The sequence below is a fragment of the Plectropomus leopardus genome, chromosome 17 (genome assembly GCF_008729295.1).
Source record: "Plectropomus leopardus isolate mb chromosome 17, YSFRI_Pleo_2.0, whole genome shotgun sequence".
Lineage (NCBI taxonomy): Eukaryota > Metazoa > Chordata > Actinopteri > Perciformes > Serranidae > Plectropomus > Plectropomus leopardus.
Genome location: NC_056479.1, coordinates 21,792,880 through 21,819,609, shown reverse-complemented (window position 1 = coordinate 21,819,609; position 26,730 = coordinate 21,792,880). Strand labels below are relative to the sequence as shown.

General features: G+C 39.7%; 1 protein-coding gene across 1 annotated transcript in view; it reads left to right on the top strand.

The window, feature by feature from the left end:
* Positions 1-26,730, top strand: part of LOC121956285 (voltage-dependent T-type calcium channel subunit alpha-1I-like) — a 147,677-nt gene that overhangs the window by 54,500 nt on the left and 66,447 nt on the right. The window contains 5 exon segments of the mRNA XM_042504425.1: positions 1,562-1,695; positions 8,806-8,903; positions 15,669-15,828; positions 22,760-23,108; positions 24,166-24,258. Of these exon segments, the coding sequence (XP_042360359.1) occupies positions 1,562-1,695; positions 8,806-8,903; positions 15,669-15,828; positions 22,760-23,108; positions 24,166-24,258 (834 nt within the window).

Here is a 26,730-nt window from a genome sequence, read left to right as displayed (position 1 = left end):
TACAGCAAAGCAATCTAGATTGCTAAATAGCACTATAGGTAAGAGAAAAAATATGTATTTTTGATTTTGGGGTGAACTGTCCTTTACAGCCTATTAAAATATGGGTTGATTCAACCAATCAACGACGGTTTTTATGTGAGCATAGGGTATTGTTTTTCCTATAATTTGTATTTGCACTGAATCTGTAGCTAGCTCAAGGTGCTACTTTATCTGTAGATGTTTAATTTAACGGATGAACATTCTTGCATTTTAAGTCAAATGTGTCATTTCATATTTGGTCAGTAAAGCAAGCATTGAAACTATGTATAACTTTGAGATTAAACAGCAGTAACAAGAACATGATCACACTGTGTGCTTCTGTGCACAGTTTGCAGTTGGACGACAGGTTTGGAACAAACAAAAAGGCTCACCTTCATTTAAAATTCAAATTATGACCAATGACTTATGAACAAGCAGCCATGCAGCTTCATTGCTTTTTCAATTTCCAGGCTTTGGAAATCTCTGTGTCAAGAGGTAGCAGCTTGAGTTATATGTTGTAGGAATATGTAACAAGGCAGCAAACACAGTCACACAGCCTAAGGCAAAGCACTGGGAAACAGTTCCGAAAATACAATAGGGAGGTTTAGCTAGTGATCTGAACATAATAATGCAAGCAGGACATGGCAGAGATATGAGCTCATCTGTCTCTCTCTCCCCATGTATCGCTCACTGTCTCTTCTCTCTTCATCTTTGTTTTCTCTCAGGTTTGACCTGGATCTCCTTTACTTTTCTTTTTTCCTCTTCACTTCTTACTTCCCACGTGATTTAAGCGTCTCAGCGTGGGATGATCTGCATTGGCCACCATATGTTTTGCGCAGTATTACATTAGCAAGGTCACATGTTCTCAGTGCACCCATATTTAGCTTTTTTACGCCATTCAAATCACAATATTTAGAGTAAACTTGGCTCACATTATAGCTACCAGTGTTATAGTCACACAAACACATTAAAAACACATCGGTCTTGAACATCACATATTCCGATGGTGTGTTAGATCATAATTTGTGGTGTTTAAAAGGACAATTTGATGGAAAATAACTACTTTGACAGATTCTCTCAGCTTTGAGATGAGTGTGCTGTAGAGGGGGAACTTGTCGCACTTAAAAAGTGTCAAAATTGCCGTTGAAACATGGGAAATGGAAGGTCATGGATTGTTTTGAGGTATTTGAATTAGATAGGGGTCAGACCCAAAACATCACTTGAGGCTTGACAAGTGTGCATGTGTGCTTTGGGGCGTGTGTGCCATTTGGGTTCTCTGTTTTTCATTTTGTGTGAACAAAACTTTTTTTTTTCCCCATCAGATCTACTGTTCACAACTAAGTAGTGCTTCCTAAAAAATATTCACATCATTTTTCCTCACCAGAAACGATAAGTGCTTCTCGTAACTTAGAAACTGAAACTGGGAAAAAGGAAGAGAGAGCTTTGACAGCAACTTGAGTCTACTAATGTGTTTAAGCCAAGTGAATCAAATATATCTTTTTTTTGCTTTCCTAAATTTTTATCTCCCCTTGTCTTCTCATAGGCCTTCGATGCATTCATCTACATCTTCTTTGCATTGGAGATGGTGGTAAAGATGGTGGCTCTTGGGATCTTTGGCCGTCGCTGTTACCTGGGAGACACCTGGAACAGGCTGGACTTCTTCATTGTCATGGCTGGGTAAGCAGCTATATCATAATGCTAACATTAACTCTACTCATGGTCAAGTTTGTGTGACATGTTATTCGGGGGACATTGAAATGGTGAAAAGCAGCATTTGCTCTTGAATTCAGTTTAATAGAGACTAAAGGGACCCAACAGTTTCATAATGTAGAGTGTAGGGATGTCAGTTTTGGTCCGTTTAATTCATTAGCCGACACCCATTACCTATTATTTTTTTAGAGAAAAATGTAAAATGGCATGAAATACAGTACAAGAGGCCTTTCCTTTTAGTGAGGCACTTCACTGACTCTGTGAGTAGTAGCACCACATTTAAAGCACAACCCATGGTTGGTGAAATAATTTAATAATTTTTGATGTAAATGTCTTGCCTTTTCTTTTATTTTCTGTTGGCTTTGCGGACAGCCAGCCTGTTAGCCACGTTAACATGCAAAAACATAATGCCCACTGCCCACCCTTTGCTCTCCACTGGTTAGCATCGTCTTCTCTGCAGTCTGCACTGAGCACCACCCAGTTTAGGAAGGAGCCCCACAGCTCATTCTGCGATTACTGCTGGCAGGATGGCATTGCTGCAGAAACATGGTGACCATCCCCCAATCTCCCCCCAGCTAGCCCCAGTGAGTAAGCAGCTTCATTTTAAGCCACATAACCCCTTAAGCATTGTTATCTATGTTAGCACCACTAGCCATGCTGACACTGCTAATAGTTCAAGTGATCACATAGTTAATGATGCTTAAGGCAGTTTGCTGCTCAAAAATAGGCATGTCCATGATGATTGTGGCTGCCCTCAAACCCTCTTCAGTGTTTTAGATTAAATGTGGCAAGCTTCTGATTTTGTGTAGATACTTGTTAGAAGATACTATACAAAGATTTGCACCACAATAGTCTGCTCTCTGTTGGAAACAAGAATATGACTCCTCTCAACAAATGACAAGAAAACATCATATTTGTGTATTTAACAGATAAAGTGCTCTGGCAGCCGTTTAGGATGTTGACAATCTGGAACAAAGAAAGAACTAGTGTGATATTGTTATTGAGCCAAAATTTTAAAAAAAAAAAAAAAAAGTAGAAAAAAAAGGTAATGGAAAACCAAAGTGTAACTATACCAATGTAAGATGAGAAAATATTTTTATTTTGAAATTATGATTTATAAGGGTTTTTGTAGACACTGACAAACAATGTCGCCCTGTTTGTTTTGGGTTCATATCAGAAAACCCCTACATGTGTCATTCAGGAGGGGGAAAAACAAATGATGTATTTTGTCATTTAATCTGGAGGACTTGTTGGCTCAAGGACTTTTTTCCCTGCTCTGATTGTAGCAGACTGTCACTATTATTCCAGTCCGGTGTCATCTACTGCTTCTAGCTATTTGTTCGTGGGTTTTCTGAGCCCTTTATTAAAATCAGAGAGAAGATTAATAAAGCCGTCAAGTACTGTTAAGTGCTGTGTGATTTTTAGTCACCCAAGACATTTTCACATTTTCTTTTTTTTCGAGTCTGTGTGGCGCTGATGATGCAGGATGACAGGTCACCAAAATTGTCTAATGAATGAGTAACCTGCCAGTCCATGTGGCTTCATGTTTACAGCTCTGTTTTTATGTAATATGTAGGTGCGAACACTAAACAGACTAAACTACAGGTGTCAACAAAACATTGTCGTCAGCATCCATTTTTCATTTGCTGATTCACTTGTCAGTTAATATATTATAATCATTAATCATTTAGTAAATGACACTGTATTAAAGCATTTCTAAATTAGGGATGATAACAGTTAATTGATTGTTTAATCGGTTGTTAAAAAATTTAATTGAACATGTGAAATTTAATCGATTAAATAGTAGGCCATGCAAGACTCTCAGAATATATGCAGTATGTTGCTGTAAGCTTAGACTGAGGTTAAAATGGATTTGGTATTGTTTGATATAAGTACATTTTTATGTTGGCTTTTTTCAGATAACAATTAATTAAATTTTTACCAATTAATTGCTTTTAAGAAAGTGCTTACAATTTGCAACCCTATTCTGAATATGATTAAAATTATACTTTTGCACAAATATTTACTTGATGGCAACATGGTATTTTGCAAAATTAAAACCATTTTCAAAAGCAGATTATAAACTTACTGTATTTGATCTTTGTGCCAAGGTACAGTCAACATTTTAAAGGGACAATTAACCCCCAAATCAAAAATACTTATTTTTGCCTTTTACCTGTTGTACTATTAATCTAGATAATTTTGGTGTGAGTAACTGAGTATTGGCGGTACCGCCCATAGAGACTTCTGCCTTCTCTCAAGTATAATGGAACCAAGTGGCACTAGGCTTGTGGTGCACACAGCGCAAAAAAATACATCTGAAAAACTCAACAGCAATGTCTCTTTCCAGAAATCATGACCCAGTTACTCAAGATAATCCACAGACCTTGTTGTGAGCAGTTTAATACAGGAACTATTTTCCTTCTACCAAACAACATCCACCAGCTGTATCACTGTGGAGAAGGAAGCGTGCATCTACTGTCTCTTTAACGGTATAGAAGCAATCCAATGAAACAAGTCAAAGAAAGCCTTAGAGACATGTTACCAGGAGACTCACTGTGTATGCAGCATTGTAACAGTAGACAAGGCACATGTGGAGCGTCCTCTGAGGATGAAACCATAAGGTAGCCACCTCTCGTACACTTTCACAGTGTAACAGAGGACTGGGCATGCTGCAGTATGCTTCGGTTGGGGGTATTCACCAGAGTAAAGATGAATCTGTCCACATTAATTAACACCAGAATATTACACCATACTCGAATCTGGGTGGTAGGTGGCACAAATGTTGTTTTGGACTTGCACATATGTTTACGTTGGAAGTAAAAGCAGTTTATTAGGCAGACAAGAAGAGGGAAAGAAATGAGGGAATTCAAATATGAGTTTTTGAGAGACACCCACTGCTGAAAGATCCATCGCACCTGCCAACAAGAACATAGGAATTGTCATATATTGCATAAGTTTGGCTCGCTCTTACAAAGTGTCCTACGCGCAGGCTGTTACCATGGGACACACTTACACACATGCGAGATGGATGCGCATGCACAAAGCAAACACACCTGCTCAAACACCTGCTCTGAATGAAGGAAAATGAGAGGCTCAGACATGGACGATAAAGCAAGTGTGTGTGTGTGTGTATGTGTGCGTGTGTGTGTGTGTGTGTGTGTGTGTGTGTGTGTGTGTGTGTGAGAGAGATGGATAGGGAGAGCTGCTAGTATAATAGCACACGAAGAAAGGCAGAGCAACAGACTTAGCAGGGAAGGTGGAGGGACATTCATCTTCATTTGAGCTGAATCACTTTATCCCCAGTGGATGCTCATAGTTTGTGTGTGTGTGTGTGTGTGTGTGTGTGTGTGTGTGTGTGTGTGTGTGTGTGTGTGTGTATTTGTGGCACAGAATCACACGCACACAGATTACAGTCTGTCATTTTATGCCTTTTGAGTTTGTTTAATCTGTGTATGTGCTTGCTTGTGTTTATATACGCATTTGTGCGAACGCCTCCGTCTTCGTTTTCCTCTTGGCAGCAGCCATTAGATTAGCGTCTAGGCTAATTGCAGAGGGCATTGCCAAACTTGCCAGGCCAAATCGCAGCCGACAGTCTGCCATGAGCTCCGTGTCTGTTACCCACGGGCACCACCTCGCTCTCTCACCTCCCTCCCTCCCTCTCTTTCTTTCTTTTTTTCACATGCTTGGATGAACATCCTCCCTTGTCGTCTCCCCTTCAGACCCCAAGTAGACCAGGCGTTCGTCCAGACAGGCTCTAAAGGGGGGTTTGTGCTTTTGCTCCTGCCACACACAGTCTGCTTTATTTTCTATACTGTATATTTTATTTCAGCCTAATCCACTGCACTGAGTCCTCCTAGCCTTTCTGGTATCTGCAGTAATAAAGAAAATACTGCAGCATGTCTCCGTGCATGTGTCTGCTGTGATTCTTGATCCATGGATAAAGCATGACCCTTTTTACAAAGAGTCAGCCTCGCTTCACATATTTATTCTAATGTATGCCTCAGATAGGTTGAAAAATGTTACCAGGTCAAAGAAATGATAAAAGACTTTCTCACACTGAGCAGAACCAACTCATGTTTGTATTTTTCAAGCTTATTAAGGAGTCGTGCCGTGACTCAACCTGGTGGACACACACCTGGTGCATCTTTTTGAGATATTATGCAAAGAAAGCTGAATACATTTTGTGGACCTGCCCTTCTAGTCTTCAGTAGTTTGGCTGTAATACAAAATTAATGAAGCAGGACCAAACAAGACGGCACTGCAGCTGTAGTTTGTGGTTTTTTGCACTTTCCGTGGACATCCTCACAGTTGTGAATGTTCTTCTAAACCGTCAAAAGCAAGACTGCTGTTTTCAGTGTTGATGATGCCCAAAAACAACTTTCTTGACGCTGTTTCAACTTTATTTGCAACTTTGATGCACAGATTTTGTTGAGATTTTGTTGAGATTCAACACTTTTTTCCGCCTTATTTCTCATGTTAAATGTGCCTCTGAACTCTTCTCACAAGGTCTCTCACCGTTTCCCCTGAAGCTCTGCATTCATATCGATATAAACATATGCGCACACACACACAAACACACACACACTAGTCACATAAAAGCATGAATGAGATGAAGGCGTCACAAGCAAAAAAGGAATGTGAAAAATAGAGAACAATCATAAAAAGGAGGCTTCCGGCGGTCCACTAATTACCCTCCCAAACACAGCGGCCTGATTGATGTGTACAGGAAGAGACACTTCTATAGCACGCACACGTCACACACATGCATACACACAGCGAATGTGCACACACAAAGAAACACATGTCTAAAGACCCACACACTTGCAGGCATATTTGATGATCTTCCGTTCTCTCTGTCACTTTATTTTCTGCTCTTGATTGTCTTCCTGATGCAACTTGACTACTAATAGCACAATATATGTGCTCATTCATGCAATTGTTGATGCTTTTGTCGTGTCATCTATCTAACAGCATATTTCTCCTCCTGTAATAGGCAGGGGACAGTAAAGTATATATTTTTAAAAATAATGTCAAGATTATCCTATATTAAATAATTGTAACCCACAATATTATCCCGAATAAACGTCAAAATATGCTTAAAACTATTTAAATGCTACTAAAGCATACTGGAAACACTTCACATTTGATTTTGTCAAACAGTTACTTGACCTGCAAAATGGCCATTTGTATTACTTCTTACTGTATGTTACCTTGACATTGTGAAGAAGTATTCTTTTAAGAAACAAATATTTTATTGCATCACAGAAAGGACACACCTTTTTTTTAGGAAAAAGCAATCAAGCAACCTTAAAAAGCCAGGCTTTTTAACTATTTGAAATTTTGTTTTATTTTTCAGTGTGAAATATGCCAATGTTTGATTTAGAACTTTTGTATGCGTTTGGTTGACATGTTTGCAGTCTGGTTTTGCAGAGTCAGTTTTATTGTTGGTTGCCCAGCAGTCTCTTTAGGTTCTGACCTAAAACACACATTATGACACGATATTCATGATTATCCCCGATAATGAAAATTCACCACAATAAACGTAATGTGTTCTTGACTGCAATTTGCAAAAAAACCATATGTCATCCCATTTTTATACTGTAACCTGATCAAGCAACATTTAAAATAACTGTTTTTGTGCCCTTGAGCTCACTAAAGGGATCACATGTATGTTTTAATTGTTTCAAAACTCCCTTTTGACATTTTAGCCAACTGTTCAGTCTCAGGAGCCTACATGAAATCATTAGAGCTACCACAGATACTATAATGTTTGTGGCAGGCTATAATAACACCACTGCGCCCTGCCGGAAAAACCCTGCCCCCAAAGAACTGCTATGCTCTGCTCTATACTGTGACATTTTCATCAAACTGCTGTGTGGCATTTCTGCACTTCTGACTACACGGGGTAAATAAAATTGGTCTGTGATGTAGCTCTGCATCCTTAGAAAGATGCATTCTTTCAAATGTGGGGCTTGTTAGTATTACTGTTAGAAAAAAAGAAATAGACAGGTGCCACAAACCCCAAAAAGGAGTAAGCATTCACTAATATTTTGCTTATATTTGAATAACTTGTTCATTTTTAGAACAACTGCCTTCAAACCCTTGTTACAGCAAGTAATACTACTCAAGTGTGAGCTGGGGCGATACTCTGTCGTGAAGGGCAAATGGAAAGAACTTCCCTGTGGGATAAATAAAGTATCACATTATTGAAAATGGCATGGTTCATAAGTCTATCTATGTGAGAGACAGTAAGCTTGGCTTGTTTTGTCAAAGCCAGTGGATGTGCTCAGGGTGCTATTAGCTTGTGCTGGTGCTGCTGCTGCTTGTATCATGCGGTCCCAACACTGCTGTAGCCCTGGGCACATCAATTCTGCACACACACACATGCTTAAAAACTATTACACCATTTCCACTACATGCACACGGTGTCATTTTCACTCTCATTTTAAACTCATACTGTAAAACTTGCTGCCGCAATCTCTAATTTTGATGATAACAGTCATGTAATGCAAGTGTGCTATGTTCAGACACACACACTGCTTTTACACACATACACACATGGCAAACCGTGGCCATTCTCCTGTGAAAGTGGTTTGGGTTTGGGGGCACAAACAGCTTAGCCATGCTGTGGAAATGACTTGCTAACAGATGCCAGGCTCTGACTGAGCCACAACATCCTGCAGGCAACACTTAGAATAGAATGAATCCCTCTTTTTTCCCCGCTCTCTCTTTCTTTCCCTCACCTCCCTTTCATGTTATTCTCCCCTTTTGATGCTTTGTCACTTTATCCCCCTCACCACTTTCTCTTGAGTGTTGCAACGCTTTTTGCAGTGCATTTCCCATACTGTTTAAGCTCACACGGCTCTAGAAGGGGGGAGGAGGGGTGGTGGCAGGTGAGACTAGATCAAAGAATGACCATTGATGTTGAGTAGAGGTCCAGCTGGCCGCCGTGGTAATCCTTTTTTTGTCATATTGTGAAGTAGTAGCATGCCCAAGCAACTACAGAAAGGTTAAATGATGTTCTCTTTCTCTCTGTTTTCTTTGCCTTTTCTTCTCTCTCTGACTGTTGTCCAGGATGGTGGAGTACTCACTGGACCTGCAGAACATCAACCTGTCGGCCATTCGGACGGTGCGGGTCCTGAGGCCCCTGAAAGCCATCAACAGAGTGCCAAGTGAGAATCTTTAAAGTGTTTGTGTGTACATTTGTGCCAAAGTGTAGGCAGAGCGTGCTTTCATGTACTTTCTGGAGACTGCTCTCCCCCAAAATTGATCAATGACCACATATTGAATTTTATATCACACCTTTAAACTACATGTTGGCTTGCAACACAAAGAAATGAAACATATTGCAAGTAATTCACAGAAACACCTCTTCAAAATAAAGGCTCTTTGCTGGAAATTCATTGTACTTCAATATAAAGTGTGTTTTTGACAAACTTGACACATTCACAAGTCAATGCCCGTCCATTAAGAATGTACCCATGACACACCAGTTGTGCGTCACTGGTATCAGAGGGAAAACAAACAAAGTATTTGGTGATGTGAGTTGGAGGACTTGTTGATTTGTTGCGTGTTTGCACTTGGAGGTTCTCTCTCTGTGCTCATTTGTGTCTGTCAGTCCTCATAAAGCACAAATGAATCTGCATGAAAATTCATGTACATGTATTACAACACTGGCTTTTTTTTTTTGTGCACCCGTATGCCACCTGTTCCCCACGGGGATCATTAACATTCATCTTATGCTTAATCACACAGGCCGCTCAGGCCCTGAGTCACAGCTTTATCAGATTTACAAACCATCCATTAATGCTGCTCCACTGATCAGTCCGTGACCATAACCCTGTTCCTCTCATCTGAAACTCGGTTCTTGGCCAAACTTTTTAACTCCTATTGATTTTTTTTGTCCTGCTGCCCTAACAGGCAGCTCTTAATCATCATAAGCACCAATTAGCCTGGCCAAGCTAGGTTCAGACTGGTCTCAACGCTTAGTTCCAGCCCTTTAGCAGTGAGCAGAGCATTAGCAGCAAATGCTAATTGTGGGTAATGAAGTTTCAGAAAAGAAGTCAGAAATCTTTTTTTTTTTGCCAATTTTCTGTTTATATGAAAAATAATTTAACACATTTTCTTAGATGTAAATGGCTGTTTTGACGCACACTCGATCTTTTTTTTTCTGTACTTAAAATAACACTTTGGTTTAGTCCAGTTCAAATAAGGGCAACTTGGCCAAGCAAAGCTCATAAACTTAGAAACTTTTCCTCAATATCTTAAAGTCACCGTAAGACACCGTCTCCTCCAAATAATCATGAAATGAGTCCGCAGCAGATGGAGCTGATTGCATGAAAGCCCTGTTGCCTAATTCAGTTTGGGCCTCGGGGACAGATACTGCTGGAAAAAGAAACCTTTCTAGTGATCAGAAAGTTTAACATGTAAGGGAGAGAGATGAGTCAATGGTGTTTCAGTCTGCTTGTGAGATGCTCTCTGGCCACACAAGAGGAGACTGCAGGTGTGGACACTTTAGTCCACAAGCTTCCTTTGTGTTATTTCTACAAGGCAACATCTAAAGCTTTTCTATGTGTTTTCTCCCCAACCAATTATTTTACCTTTACAGCTTATATATCTTGTTGTTCTGCTTCTCTGCTGCTTCCCTCTGAAAATCTTTATTTTTCTTTTAATACAGACCTTTGAGACTGGTACGTATACACAAATCCATAAGTGTAGCTTTTCTTCTACCTAGAGCGAATTTGCACTGATTTTTTAGCTCACCAAATAGGTGCCCAATCATGGGAGATTCTAAATGTTTGCTGTTATAACCTGAAAAAGCAGCTCTCTTCAGCGCCCAAATTGATTTAAATTTTCCACCCATTCCGAAGGGCAAGTTTTCTTTTAGGTGGAGCCATCCAATATTTTAGACAGCAGCAGCAGCACTCAGAAAATATGGAAGTTCTCTGCATTATGTTTCAGGTTGTTGATTAAGAGATATTGTGTGCAGTAGAGTGGGCAATGTTTCAGGGACAAGTCGTAAACAAATCGGCTTTTCTGGAGATAATTATGTGTCATAACATGAATCTCTAGATACATGGGTCATTAGCATATGCAAAGTTGAAGCTGCATATGTGTGTGTGTGTGTGTGTATGCCTCTTTGTGATAATTTTGTGTGTCATTTTGTATATATTTATAGTGATTTTGTGTCTCCTTGTGGTTGTTTTGTTTCTGTATGTAGTTGTTATGGTGATTTTTGTACTTACTTTTTGTGTCTATGCAGTTCCTTTGTATCATTTTGTGGTCTTTTTGTGTCTCTGCAGTAATTTTGTGGTTTTTTTTATATCATATTATGTGTATTCGTTGTCATTTTGTGTCTCTTTGTGGTGGTTTTGCCCATTTTTGTGTTTCTTTTCTGTCTGTGCAGATCCCTTGCATCTCTCTGTGGTCTGTTTGTGTAATTTTTTTTTTTTGGTCATTTTGTGTATTTTTGTTGTCATTTGTGTCTCCTTGTGGTTGTTTTGTGCCTTTTTTTTGTAGTTATTTTTGTTTCTCTGTGGTTCCTTTGCATCTTTTTGTGGTCTTTTTGTGTCTCTTTGTGTTAATTTAGTATCTTTTTGGGGCATTTTCTGTATATTTATAGTCATTTTGTGGTTACTTTGTGTCTCTCTGTGGTTGTTTTGTTGGTTTCTGTAGTTACTTTTCCATCAGTGCAGTTACTTTGCATCTCTTTGCAGTCATTTAGAGTCTCTTCCTGGTCAGGAAGTTGTGTTGTGATGTGACATTTTACTGGTTAAAGGCTAAGGGGGATTCTGACACTTTGGGCACCTGGCCCCTGCCCCGTGAGCCCGTTTAGTAACCAATCTATGTGCACGAGCCAACAGTTTCTCATGTTCAAAGTCATACTGTTGTTGACTGTATGCTTGCCATGTGTGCACACTGTTATATGTTTACGTCCTGATCGGTGAGCTGCGTGAGTGTGTGGTAGCCTGATGTTGTCTCCTATCAGTGACCCCATTAGGAGTTAGGAAGCATGGGGATAAAGCTATTTGTTCCCTGTTTTGTTGGATCGTTACTTTGCCCACAGATACACGGGGAGCACGAGCACTTCCTGACCCCTCACACACCTCAATTTGTAACCCTCCAACAAAATGACAGATAATAGTCCTGTGCTGTATGTGTCTCTCTGTGTGTGTTTGACTTCTTTTTTGTGAAAATGGTGTGAGATAGAGGGAGTGCTAGACAGAACAGGAGTGGGGGAGACAACAAACACTAAAGAAGCTAGTGTTAGGAGGAAGAGAAGAGGAGAGAACTCTCCCGCTTTAGTACAGTAAATAGCGCAGGCAGATAGCTGTAAATGTGTTTCCATTGTGGCGCAAGGGGAGGCATCCATCTTTATCTGGTAACAGCAGGAGCTGGCAAACTGGTACAGTCACCAGGAGGGGAGAGAGCTGGAGGAAGGTAGTGAAGGGAAGAGAGAAAAAGGAAGCGAAACATAAAGAGCTGAGAAATAGATTTACTGTTTCTTTTCTCTGCGGATACTTTTGCATGCTTTCCTTTCCTTTGCCATTTGCATTTTGTTTGCATGTTCCCTTTACTCGCGCTTTTCTTCTCTTTCTTATTTTGGCACTCCCTATTTTTCGGCACACCCTCGGGCTGTGTCTCATTCTTGCACTCCCTCTCCCTCCCTCCATCCTTCTCTCCCTCTCTTCACCCAATTAGGCCTAATGGAATAGTGGCCTAATGACAAGGACCCTGGGGAACAAACACATTTAGACTCGCCTCCAGCCGCCACCAGAGACACATACACACTGGCGACACCACTGCTCTCCATTTAATACCAGTTGACGAGACAAATTAACCACAGGAGGGAGACAAATTAGCTAGAGGAGGAGGATGGGTACATACTCACCTGCAGAAAAAAAAAGTCTCCCCTCTGCATTCTCAAGATAAAATGTTCACAAATTTCAGTTTCATTGCTTTATTACTCTATAGTCCAAAACTGACACATGAATGTCATGCCAGTGTGTCATTCACACCCTGTTTTGTCTACAGAAAGCTTGAAAAAATGTGGGTTGAGTTTCACCTTAGAAAATACATTATTTGGCAAATGGTGCATATGACACTTTGAGCACTCTTAAGTGCGGGATCACGCTGCCTTCCTCTACCTGTGTGTGATGGTCGCCTCGCTGATCTGCTGCGGCTCGCGTGGTTTTGTTCACACAGACAGTGTTGCCGCGGTGGTGCTGTTGCCTGCCAGTCCTAAATTACTGCAGTGAGTTTGCCTTTGATAATGGCCATCAATATTTTACAATAAAAGCCTTGTGTTAACAAATGAGGGGGTTCTGTTCACAGGAAGCCTAGAGGGGCTTTCAGTCAAAACTCAAACAATAAGTGTTGAGTTAAAAATAAGTATTTAAATATGTCATGCGTGTGACATATTCTACAGAGATAGTCATGAATCTGTAGTGAAAGGTATAATGTTGCTGGTATGATGTCGATGTAACTGTCAACCAGCGTTTTCAGTGTCTTTTTTGCTGCAAACTGCCTGTGGCAGGCGGATAAAATAGGTGAGACTTGGAATCTCTAGATGATACCTGCTAAAATGAGGCATTTTGGGACCACGCAGTTCTGGGGACTCCCTGAGAGGAGCTGCCCACTAGGGTGCCCCCCTGTGAACTACAGACCTTTAAAGGGCTTTTCTTTTACTGTTTGCACTCGCACTGCCAATAGGAACGCTGATGTGATGAACTACAGGCTGTCTGGTGATCGGCACAGCACCGTCACTTTTACTTTGACAAGTCAAAATTGAATTGTATTTCCACTTTTGTGTATTTCTAAGCCTGGATTCGTAGTGGATCCATTTGTCCGTCATTTCATCTGGTTTTCTTTTTTACAAAGTGATGTTTGTGTTTATTTTGTCTGTTTTTTTATGACTAACTAGTTATCAAAAGTGGTCACTGATGGGGGCTAGATTGACCAATCACTGCTCTCTTTCATCACTCACAGTTCCTCTTGTGCTTGGAGAGTACCTCAGAAAAAAGCTAAAACATCCCATAAAAAAACTGTTTTTAAGAACTATGACCATTCCTAGGTCTTTTGGTGTGGACACAACAAAAAGGGGGGTTCTTAAAACAATGAAAAACTTCCTCTGGTCCAAAAATGCCTATAGGAGCCAAAATATAAGGAAAACAGTTCAGCAATGCACCTTCACTGCTCATGCAGGCACTTTGGCACAGGGATCACCTATAAATTACTGAAAATCAATTAATTCTACAAGTGCCGATACACACACACACAAACACACTTTATGTTAACTTAATGAACGTGTCTCTAAAAGTGAACACACACATTTTAAATGGGCACATCATCACTGATTTAGATGTAGTAAAAATCAAAAGGGAGTGATAGAGTTGATTAGAAAATGGGGAGACCATTTTTTGTCTGCAAGTGTTTGTGTTTATGTGGTTTTGTGTGTAGTGCATAAACGTTAAGTATTTGCATTCCTGTAAATATTGTCAATATGTTGTGTGTATAATTCATTATCATCATCATCATCATCATCATCATCATCATCATCACTGCTCTTTGTCTCTCTCAGCTTCTCTCCTGTCATTCAGTCTGTTGTTTGTTTAGACGCACTGTTGTGTTTATCAAACATTAACCTACTGTTGAGTTGTTATTTGCAAATCCCACTATGGTACTGAAAAACACACACACAAACACACGACAGATAGAGACACACACACACATATATTCACACTCATAGTAACACCTAAACACACACACCTCTCAGGTGTCAGTATGAGGTTGCTGTGATCTAATCAGTGGGTTTCACCTCTCTCTCTCTTCTTAGTCCAATCAGCCATCATTATGTTCTACTATTCACATCTCAAGATGTCAACACTGCAGGACAGGCCCTTCCACAGTGGATGAGGTCATCATTTTTCGACAGGGGACACGTTTTTATTTCTGCAATTACTGTTCATCTAATCGTGAATGAGACGTCTTGTAGCTTGATTGCACTTGTTTGTTGATGAGGTGGACTGTAGTTAGTGGCTGTGGGGTCTCACACAAATGCCCAAAAATGTAGAAAATGCTTTTACACTAATCTGTCCCCAATTATGTTCAGTTAATTAATTACAGTACCAAATATGTTTTAAAGGAAATGTCTTCCAGATAACTTTCTGTCAACATATTAAGGAAATGTGTTTAATAAATGGAAAGGTGCAAAATATTAATTGACAATATAGTTTATTTTTTACTCCCTTTGATATCCACTACCAAGCATGAATGACCTTTTCTGTGGTCATGTTTAGAACAATCAAAGAACTTGACGAAGGTTAGGGAAATGAAAAAGTCAGAACTGATTTCAACCTTACTTGTATTTAGGGGGCAAGTGTCAAGCACCCTGCAGACTTAAGTCTATGCACATCAGATAATTAGTGACTGAGAACAAGAAACCAAAGTGTATCCGTATACCATACCATAACTCACATATATACGTTAAACTAGCCTATAGCCTAAAGCAGCACAACAGAAATCCTTTTGGTTTTTGGTTTTGGTGTGCCACCCCAAGATTTTCAGTGACCCATTTGGCCACCCCTATGAAAGATTTCTGGGAGCACTCCTGTCTCTATGACTTCTGTGTGGTAAAAGAGTGAAGTACCTCCCTCACTAGAAAAAGTCTAAGTGGCAGTTTCCTCATTTTAGTAATATATAATCAGCAAAGCTGTTAATGTGTACTGCTAATAAGCAAATACATCAATCCATGAAGAGAGAGCGTTAGAATTAATTTTACTATGACTAGTTTTAATGTGAATAGACCTCCGCAGGGTCTGCACACCAAAGAGAAGTTGTGCAACAAAGCAATCTATATGCAGCTGTTGTTTTTCCTCATCAATGGTGTAAGCCTGTGATAATCTATCACTGATTGATTGACCTGCTCTAACACACAGGCATGCGTATCCTGGTAAACCTGCTGCTGGACACTCTGCCCATGCTTGGCAATGTGCTGCTGCTCTGCTTCTTTGTCTTCTTCATCTTCGGCATCATCGGGGTGCAGCTGTGGGCGGGGCTACTGAGGAACCGCTGCTACCTGGAGGAGAACTTCACCCTGTGAGTTAAACACTGTAAATCAGTGCGAGTGCATGTGTTGTCCCAATGCGTTCACGTCTTAAAGTTAAGTCAGCCACAAATTGAAAGCTTTGATGATGGAGAGAGAGCTTGTATGCTTCCTTTTTTTCCTTACTGTGTCATATTAGTGATGTACAATAGTGAAATTGTAAAGCCACATTACAGCAATACATTTATTAAAATTATATGTCCTTAAGAGTACAATTTGTGCAGTTTTCACATGCATTTTGTACAAGATTACACAAATAATAATATTAACCATAACTATAACAATAATATTTATCTATACAGCACTTCTCAAACTTAAGCAACAAATGTCAGTAACCCATGTAGCTCCCTTATGACATAGCAAAATAAAGAACATTAGTGCCCAAATATCAAACACCACTACACCCATACATGAAAACATGGAGGTGTGAGTGCAAAATTACAATTTCATATACAAATAAGGAAAAAATGTGGATAAAAGAATTAAGCTCATATAAGCAGACAAAATTAAGAGAAGAAGAAATAACCAATATATAACCAGATAAAATGCAAATAAAAGAAATGATCCCATATAAAGCAGAACAAACTGCTGAATTTCAAACATCGACGTGTATAGAAGTGCATATAAAAGTAGTGACATACACTGTGTGTTTTGCAAAACTGTCTTTTCTACTTGTCCTTTCTTCCATATTTCTCTCATGGTTCAGACCAATAGTAACAGTGCAGTTTTACCCAGTTTGCAACTAAGAACATGATTAGATTCCAGCTGCATACCTCCATATTCATGACCCTGCATGGCAGCATCACCCACTGTGTCTGTGTGTGAGTGACATTCTCCAGTATTCACGAGTGTTTGGTTTCACGGCATTCTCAGTTTCCTTTTTTTATGCTGGCATCAGCTTGCTAGAGAGGCACACGCCCCTGATGTGCATGCTCTAATGTGTATATAAGCTATGCATACTACTCTGTGCCTCCATGCACTGTCTCCGGATATGCTGACTCAACATATACTAATGACATATCTTATAGTCAGATGAAAGGGGACACGTGTCTGCCAGCTGGCACAGTCCTGCCTGCTCTGTCCTCACCTTAAACTTGAGAGGCGACATTAACCGTAATAACCTCTGCAGTAATCACTTCATGGGGTTACTTGAACCAATGTTTTCTGCATTGATCTTCTCTGGGTGAAAGGGGGATATAGTGATTATCAGAACTCAGCTTTAACTTCCCTACATTTGGTAAAACAAAGCTTTTGATCAGGAGGATCAGTAGACAACTACAATGTTTCAGTCGGCCTTTTAAGAGTGTTTTCCTTCCAGCAGACCGGTCAGCAGAGAGTTGCTTATTATTTAATCAAAGTATTATTTTTGCATATTATTTTAAAGCATTGTATTATGCGGGTTTGTAAGGGTGCTCGAGTGCTTAATTAGAAAGGTCGTAGTGAGTTAGCACTTAAGGGCTATTATGCTAAGTAAAAGGCTAACGTTAGCGCTCTTAGGGTTATAATAGAGAGGGCTAAGTGTCGCGGTCAAGTACAGCATTCACTTTGTCATTTTACAACCTCCCTCTTTTGATCTCTACCTTTCTCTTTTATGCCTTATTCCGCATTATTATTGCCTTCATGCCATATTCATTTTTTACCAAGTGTAAAATCAGTACTGGTTTCTCTTTTCAGTATCTTTAAAAGGTTACTTCAAAACACTTTGGATAGTATGTGTAAATGAACTCTGGTAAACTTCACTCCATCTAACCAGTGCCTAGATATCCCTCCTCTTTCCTGGCAAAAACTGTCAAATGATGTGTTTTACTTTATTTAGCGGTGTGTCAGTGGCTCTCAGACAGTTGCTCGAACAACAGGCTGTTCTATTTCATTCCTAAACTGTTTTCATAAACATATTGTAATGTCCTGTTTAGCTGTAATAGTGAGAGTTTGCGAACAGGAAGTGGGCGCCATACTGCTTCCTGCACAGAGAAAATGGAGGCCGAGAAAACAGAGGTCAAACGGTCAAACTAAGCAGTGCTGATCAAATGTAAACCAAGATTCTGTTAATGAGTTGTATATTTCTCATCTCAGATGTTCTCAGAAACCTGTTTAGCTCACTGTTTAACTGTAATACAGGATCCATTTCATTTGGACCACTCCAAATTGTGCCACCCAGCCCAGCGAGCATTTGCTGGTCTGATCAGGTGTGTAGCATTCTGGTAGTTGTAGGTTTTTTACCTCTTGAGCAAAAGCATCCTTTTTCTCTGTTTTCTCTGGTCGTGTAGCACCAACTTCAACAGTGTTTGCATCTTTCTATTGCAGAGACGGCCTAGTTTTAATTCAAACTTGAACTAAAAGTGGCCACTTTTCGTTACCTCAGGTGTATTTTTGCAATACATACAGATTTTTAGTGATTTGTTTTAGAGACACATTTACACCTCGAAGGTGCCACATTCCTAAACATATGTTACAATAGTGGCCACAGAAACAGTCGTTTCGACTGTGCAATCTTTCCTTCTCAACTGTCCCAGAGTCACTTCATACGATTGCTGGAAACTGTCTCTTTTCTCTGCTACTATGAAGCCTTGATCCTTCCCTCTGCCTGGCTCTCTCATTGGCAGGTGTGTTCTCAGTGTGATGCCAGGTTTTGCTGTGCCATGCTGTGCAATGCCAAATCACAGGCAGGGAGGCAACAGCCTTCATTCATGCTCCACTACTCTGACAGGGTCTCTCACTCTGTCTCTTTCTCATTTTCTTCCTTTTTTTCTCTTTCTTATCTTGAAGACTTCATCCCTTCTTCCACCTCAATTAGTAAACCAGCAATTCGAATGCTGCTGACAACCTTTCTCAACATTTTTACATCCGCCAAAGAGGCTATGTTTTCGGTTCAGCTTGTTTGTTTCACAGCAAGATTACAGAAAAACTACCCACCCATTTCCCTGAAATTTGGTAGAGAGGTGCAGCAAGGGCCAAGGAAGAACCCGTTATTTTTTTGGAGCAAACCACAGGGCGCATACAAAAATTATTTTTCACTTTCACTCACATTGCGAGACAGCGTCTGGCCTTGGCAGAAGTCTGAGCTCTCCAAGTGCCCTTCTAATTTCTTTTATGGTGATCTCAGCCCTCATTCTCCTGTGTCCTTCATTTGATTGTGTAAAACTCTACTGTCCTGTAAGTCGATGTAAGCTCAGTGTGCCTGCGTGCATACCAGCAAACTTTAATCAATCAACGCATGGTTTCCTAGCTAGTCTCAATGGGATGTTGTACAGTCTCATATGGTCGCTGTTAAAATCGATCCCGGAATTAGTGGGCATGCAAGCATGTCGTGTGTGCATGCATGTGGTTTGTGGTCGAGGTAAAAGGAGAAAATCTCCTCCTATGTATGTCAGCAGTATCTATCCCACTATTGACAGGGGAGGATCAAGCAAATTGGAGAGACGGGGAAAGGGGGAGATGAGTGGAAATGAAAGAAGGGTAGAGAGAATGAACAATCTTAAAGAGAGAGGAAAGAAAAGGAAGAAATAGAGGAGGGGCAAAGGGGAGAAGACTTAGAAGGAAAGAAAAGAAGAGGGAGAAAGAGAAGGGAAAGGAAAGACACAAAGGGGACATACTCTATGCATACATTATGTATGCATAAGCTTGAGGTTTATGTGAGTATGTCAGGGGGTAAGCTGCAGGGTGGAAGCAACTGTGCTTGTGCAGGTGTTTGCATAACACTTGCCTTTAGCCATGTTTTTACCTGATAAGTCCCCCCATGCAGAAAAAATAAAATGAGAGAAGAGAATGATATGTAAAGAGAAACAGGCGCAAAATGTGAAAAAAAAAAACAATAAGCGAGAGCAAAAGGAGGGCTGAAGTGACAGACAGAGACAGTGCCATGAGTAAATACTGTAGGTCGAGTGACCCTGAATGTGTGCATTCAGTAATGGGCCTGTTGATGGAGAGGGTCTATTTTTGTCTTCCCCAGGCCCAGACCTTGGTATGAGCACCCACACCTTGCCCTCATTTACTCCACAGTCATGTCAGATCACACAAACACAACAAATACGCCTCGCTGACTGGCTCAACAGTGTTTGTTTTCCATTTTCCAAGATACCGCTTATGGTTTTCCCAAAGTTTTGTATTAATGTAATGTCTTTTGTGTTTCTTTTATTAGTGTTGCTCTTGAATTCAATTCAGCAGTGTTTTTAGATTGCTTTTTTTTCTTTGCAATTGCAGTTTACTGCTATAAAATTAAATGTTTTTTACAGAGGCAAGAGTGCTTTCAGTGCTTTGCTTTTTATGCATCTGCAATGGAGATAGATGTTTTTGGGTTGTTTCTTCAAATTTGGCATAGATGTCCTGGGCTCATCGATTAACTTTGGCATGTTCAGGAAGTGAATGAGTTAATGGATGGTGTGTTTGTGTGTGTGTGTGTGTGTGTGTGTGTGTGTGTGTGTGTAAAAGGTGTCCCTGCATGAGAGTGATGTGTTTTTCTGTTGATTTCATGCAAGAGCACACACACACGCAAGATCTAGCATACAGTTTCCACATGGCTTAGTTTACATGATTAAACAATCTGTTGTCTGGTGCTGAACATACTCATTTCCAATGATGTGCTTGTCACTTGGGTAGTTAGCTTGGTAAATACCATTTTCATTTTGACTACAGATTATGCAGCTGCTTCTGTTTCAGGACCACCCACAAAGATTCAGTTCAGAAAGAACTGGCCCCATTTCCTCTAAAAATAAGAACACAACAGGACCTTAAATAGTCCCTTAAGTGTTGTTAATTCAATTTTTAATTAAAAAAAATTTGAATTTGTCAATTTGTCAATTTTTTTTATAATCTAATTTCAATTATCTATCATTAATTTCTTTTGAGTGAAGCTCTTTCGCGTTTCTGATTTTACAAATCTTTAAAGCTCACACTTAACCTAAACCTACTTTATACTTGGACTCTAATATCCATATTGCTACATGAAACCTACATTTCCATGGGACTGCATATATGCTATTTAATTTTATACTTGCCTTTGATGCTTGAATAAGAAAATAGTTGATTTGTCTCATAACTTGCTTAAAATTGATCTTGAAAGGGTCTTAAAAGCATTACATTTAGGGCTGTTGATACCTGTAGACCATGCACAAATCAAATTCTTTCCAGTGGGAGATATTTGGACATGTTCTTCTTAGAACATCCAGTGACCTCATGATAGTCATAAAATCCTACACTTGAAAGTGATGTATGATAATCTCCACCTATCGCAGTCACAGTCAAATGAAGTGTTCAGCAGTGTAGTGTCTGCACTGTCAGTGCAGAGCTGTCCCTGTTTCAGATGGCAGAATCTATTTGTTATTTCTGCTTTGTCAAGACCAAGGCAAAGGTTCAATCCCTTAACCTGTACCATTTAGCACATAGCCCTTAGTTTTGCGCATACGTGTCCACAGTAAGGTACCGTGGTTCTTGTTTGGTTTGAGCGGTAGGGTGAGGTGTTAGGGTTATATGGCCCTTCAAACTATGATTCAAGCTTCAAAGGGAGTGTTATGTGAAATCATCTGCAAGATGGCTGTATGAGCAACGAATGAAACCCATGCCTGTATTTTCTTTATTAATTAAGACTTTTAATTGATAGTGTGAAACTTAAGCTGTGAACAAATCATGAGTGGAGTGTGGGTTTCTGGAGCAACTGCACCTACTTCTAAGGTGCATGGAGAAGGGAGATAAATCAAAGGGGTAGAAACTCATGCAGCATTTGTAGTATTTCGAACTTTGTTATGAGACTAATATGTTTTAGCTTGTGGTGAAAGAGTTGTCTTGAAGAGATGCACTATTTACACCACTACTCCTTGTAACTCTGTTCTGAGGAACAAGGTGGCATTTGAAAAGGAGGGGTAGGGGCAAAAATAAGAGTCTTATTGGGCCTTAAACCTTTTTAAATTTATTTTTCAGTGTTGCGCAGAATCCAATATCCTGCTATAAAGCACTTCATGTATTTGCTAGAATGGCTGCAAAAGAATGAAGCTCTTCATGTCTCGTTTGAGTAGTTCTGAGAGAACATTGAAGGTTTAGATGTATGTTAAATGGTGCAAAATAAATCTCATTTGATGGTTGTTTGGTATGCTGTCACCAGAGCTCCTTTGGGTCTTCACAATGGATGTATTGATTCTAACCCTTGCAACCAGGAGGAAACCAAACAAAAAATACAAGAAAGAAAACTGTTGGACTCAGTGACCCTCCTGAGATGGCAAAACCAACTGCAAAGAAGCAATAAAAATTGATTCAAATGCTCTGGTTCCCTGATTAACAAAGTTTAATATACTTTACAAACTCAACTTCTACTGTAAAACTTTAGGTGGTCTGTTTTGCGTGGCAATCTGACACCAACTTTTCTTCCCTAAACTGATGAATAAAGGACTACGTGATTCAAGGTGACGTCTTAGGTGCTGCTTGATCTTATCCTAAAGCCACTCATTTTGTTATGGCCTGACCAATGTGTGACCCCACCCCTGTTTACCACACCTGTCAACACGCCTTTGGTTTGCTGCACTGGCTTTGGGCGTTGTTCTCTAGTTCAGCGCTGGGTCAGCTTCTCCTCTCAGAAACACGTACTGCATATATCTTTTACAACTCCATACTGATTCATTTATTAGTCCAGTAAGGTCAGCAGCTTCTGGATCTCCTCCTTCTGTATGTGTGTGCTTGTGTGTGTGGTGCTGATGGGAAGCTCATTTGCATTTCGTTTTTTGCCCTTCAACGATACATTTATCCCACACGCTTGGTTGAGCACTTTCCATTCTCACCTCTTGCTTCCTCTTGACTTTCTTTTTTTCCCTGAAATCCTCATGGTATTCCCCAAATTAAGTAGTAAAACAAGATAAAAAATTATAATGTGCTTTATCGTATATACCAATTCTATACCATAGGCAACTAATTTTGTTTCTTACCTTGTCCCGACCCCAGCTCTGCAGGTCTGACCCCTCCTGCTCCGTACTACCAGCCAGAGGAGGATGACGAACGCCCCTTCATTTGCTCCCTTGCATCTGATAATGGCATCATGTCGTGTACTGACGTGCCGGCGAGGCGTGAAGGGGGACGCACATGCTGCCTGGACAGAGAGGACGCGCTCCACAGACAGGCTCTAGGCTTGAGTCCTGAGCCATTGGCCAACGGTAGTGGTCCTGGTGAAGCGATAGGTCTGTGCATCAACTGGAACCAGTATTACACTCGATGCCACACAGGAAGTTCTAACCCTCACAAAGGTGCCATCAACTTTGATAACATCGTTTACGCTTGGATCGTAATTTTTCAGGTAAGTCCCACATGAGCTTCAAGGCTGGTGAGGATGGGCTTGCTGATCTTTTAATATGATTAATCTGAATAAATATGATTTTTAGATGCATTCTTAAGTTCTTATTAAAAGATTGTTGATTTTTTTTGTTGAAGAGGCTGATGCTGTTTCAATCAAATAATTGCTTTTGAACTCAAGATGTTTTCTTTGGCTGATTGAACTGTTCAAATCCAATCATTTTTCTCAAAGTAATTAATTTGATTAATTTGAGCACCAATTCAGTCTTTTTTACTCTATAATTCGACTATGCTCATTAGCTAGGTCTATTGGCATTAAACGTGATATAAACTATGCAGCACAAGTACAGTTTGCAATTATATTCTGCTGATCATGTGCTTTCACATAATTTGTGAAAGGAATACTTCACCCATAATATGATCATTGTATATTAATCAACAAGCCTGTGTTATGTTTAATTCATTTAGAAATCTTTGTTTTTCTTGCATGCCTGGTGAACCGAGAATCCAAAAACTGAGAAAGTTCTTGATGAGTTAAATTTAAGAGGCTTTTAAGGGTTTAGCTCAGATTTTGCAAGCTCAATAACAATAACACAAACAAACTAACTGATTGAGGCAGTGGTAGATGAGCAGTTCCCGCGGTCAGTGAGGTAAAAGTACTATTTTTGTCAATGGATGTTGCTATTGGAGAAAACATATTTTCACTTGTAGTTAAGTTCCCTGTCGCAAAGGCCTGTCTTTTTGGGAAGTACTGAGCATTCGAATGGATAAATAAGACTTGTATTATACTGCACGAGTTGTGTGATAGTTTTTAAACCATTTTGATATCGTTTTGCTGTTGTTAAACATGGACCCCATTTACTTCAATTCAGAAAGAATTTTCTCAGTTTTTGGATTCTCTGTTTGTGGAGGCATGCAAGATAACCACAGTTTTATGATTTCACTGTAGCATTGGATGCAAAATTGATATACACATGATCCTTTTTACATGAAGTATTCCTTTAATGTTGTTGTATTGTGAGTGTTTATTTCTTAACACTTAATACAATCTTTTCTTCTAGGTGATCACTCTGGAGGGCTGGGTGGAGATCATGTATTATGTCATGGATGCCCATTCCTTCTACAACTTCATCTACTTCATTTTACTTATAATTGTGAGTAAAACTGAATACTTTGTTTATTATTTTTTATGTATTAGTACTCTACAACCCTACCAGCTGACACATCTAGTACACAATGTGTTCTGATTATTAAAAAAAAAAGATAAAAAATGATGTTTAACTGAAGTTAGGCAGTCTGGAGATAAAAACCTCTTACAACATTTCCAATATATATGGCCTCCTGCCATCAATAGATTGAATGGGGATATTTCCTTAGTAGTGGAAAGAAGTGTTAATAGACTTGTGGAAATCAATAGAGTATAAAGGACTGTCTACAATCAATGTCTGAGGGAGGAGGGGGGAAAAGAGGTGGATGTTATGTAAATTTATCATAGGTGATGAGTAGAAAAAAAGGGAGGGAAGAGGAGGAAGGACAGTTGAAGGAGGAGTACTGTATGAAGTACTGTATGCAAACTGTGCAAGAGCGAGATCAACTTTTTGCTCTGGTGTCAGATGGTGACACAACAAAGTTAAATTCTGCATTTACATATCATTGTCTGTCTGTACTACAACGCTCAGTCACTCTGTGTAGAAGCAGATGTATAATAAAAGTCCCAAAGGTTTCCCACCAGCAGGTGAGCACAATGAGAAATAGACATACAGCGTTTTTTTTTACAGCTTCAAAATGAGATCAAGAAAATACCAGAGAAGAGAAGAATAATATTGGTGAGAAAGCAAAGCTGCAAAATGATATCAAAGAAAGATAAGGGAGAGTCAATGAATGAATGGAGGGTGAGTAAATACACCAATCAGGCACAAACATGCTGTATGATTTCCACACTACTATAATTAAAAGGAAACAAACCTAGACAGAGTGCAAAATCTGCCCCACAAAACAGTCTTTCTTTTCCACACCTGCTTCTGCCTCACAACATTGGCCTTATTAGGCTGAGGGGATTATTGGCATTGTGACTGCAGTTGTAAATCTTTGGCAGATCTGACCCGAAGTTGTCATTGCCAGTGTAAACACCTTTTGGCAACCAAAGATAGTTGACATGGTGTCATAGTGTAATCATTTTTGCCTGGTTTATGCTGCTACGTTGATCACAATCTCATGGCCTGTGAATTGCGTAGTCCCCAAACAACAGTAATAGAAACATTCAGAACACATCAAATTGAACTGAACAGCTTGATTGCAACCTGATCTGAAGACCTCATGTTTTGTTACATTTAGGCTTTGAGAACTGACCAAACAAGTAGTTTCAGTTTTTCAGTTTCAAATTCAGTTTTTTTTTTTTGTTTTTTGCTCAACTTAAAATTCACAAATGACTAAACAAAAAACAAAATAAAGAAAAAAACAGTATACAGTCCATGAATAGGCAAAAAAATGTACAATGTTATAAGAAACACACAGAAATTAAAATGACAAGAAAAGATGCCCAATCACTAATTTTTTATATGCAAATATATAAATATATATATATGTCATTGTTTAATTTTCAATATACAGAGCTCAATGGTTTGCACAGCAGCTAGCAACCAGACTCACACACTGCTCTCTTTGTGGTAAATGATTGATTGACATGAATGTGGTGCACCTTTGGTGCTTCTTTGCAAGGCGTCAGTCTGTTTGGCAACTTGTAGTCAAAGCACCTAAGAGACGCCTTGAAAGTGCAGCTGACACTGTAAGGAGTTTTTGGTCAGGCACTTCCATGAGCCCCAAAGGTATTGTTCATGCAGTGAGGGTCACCTTGACTCACTCTTTCATTTGTAGTTATTCTGTTTCTTTCCCTATGTGTGTATGTGTGTGTGTTGTGTCATTATGAAGTTGCAGTGCAGTGGTTTTTAAGCTTGTTAGTTGATCCTGTAAGTGTGCATTGCCAGAAACAAAACTCAGTTCGACCTCCAAAGTGTCAAACGCAGAATCTCATCTCTGTCTGCTTGATATGTGATATACTGTCAAGTGTGCAACCTGAGTGTCTTTATTGGCGTCACACTGAGGAGTGTGAGTAAATGGATTAAATTGATTTAGAGCTTAGCGATACCAGAAGGGCAATTATTAGGAAGTCTTTTGAGTGTGTGCGTGATTTCATGTTTGTGTGTTGTCACAATACTGGTATTTTAACTTTGATACAGAACGTTGAAAAATATTGATATTCGATACTGTATAAAATGACTATAAAATAATAGCTGTACCTATTGTGTCATCACCCATTGGTTTGTAGATACCTGTTTTTAAGTCTCGATTTCAGCATTTTAGCCATCACCATCTTGATTTTTGGAACCATAAATGACCATATTGGAACCTAACCGTATTGAGAGAAAGAGACAGTATGTGTAAACATAAATGCATGTGACAGCTGCTGTATGGAAGCTCATTGACAGATGCAATCAGTTGTTAAGTAAGCCTGCCATCTTAATTTGTGTATGTGAGTGTGTAATCGTGCATTTTTGTCTTTGTGTGTGCATGTGTGTGTGTGCTTGCTTGTGTGGGTTTGCATGCATGCATAATGCAGTGATCATCTG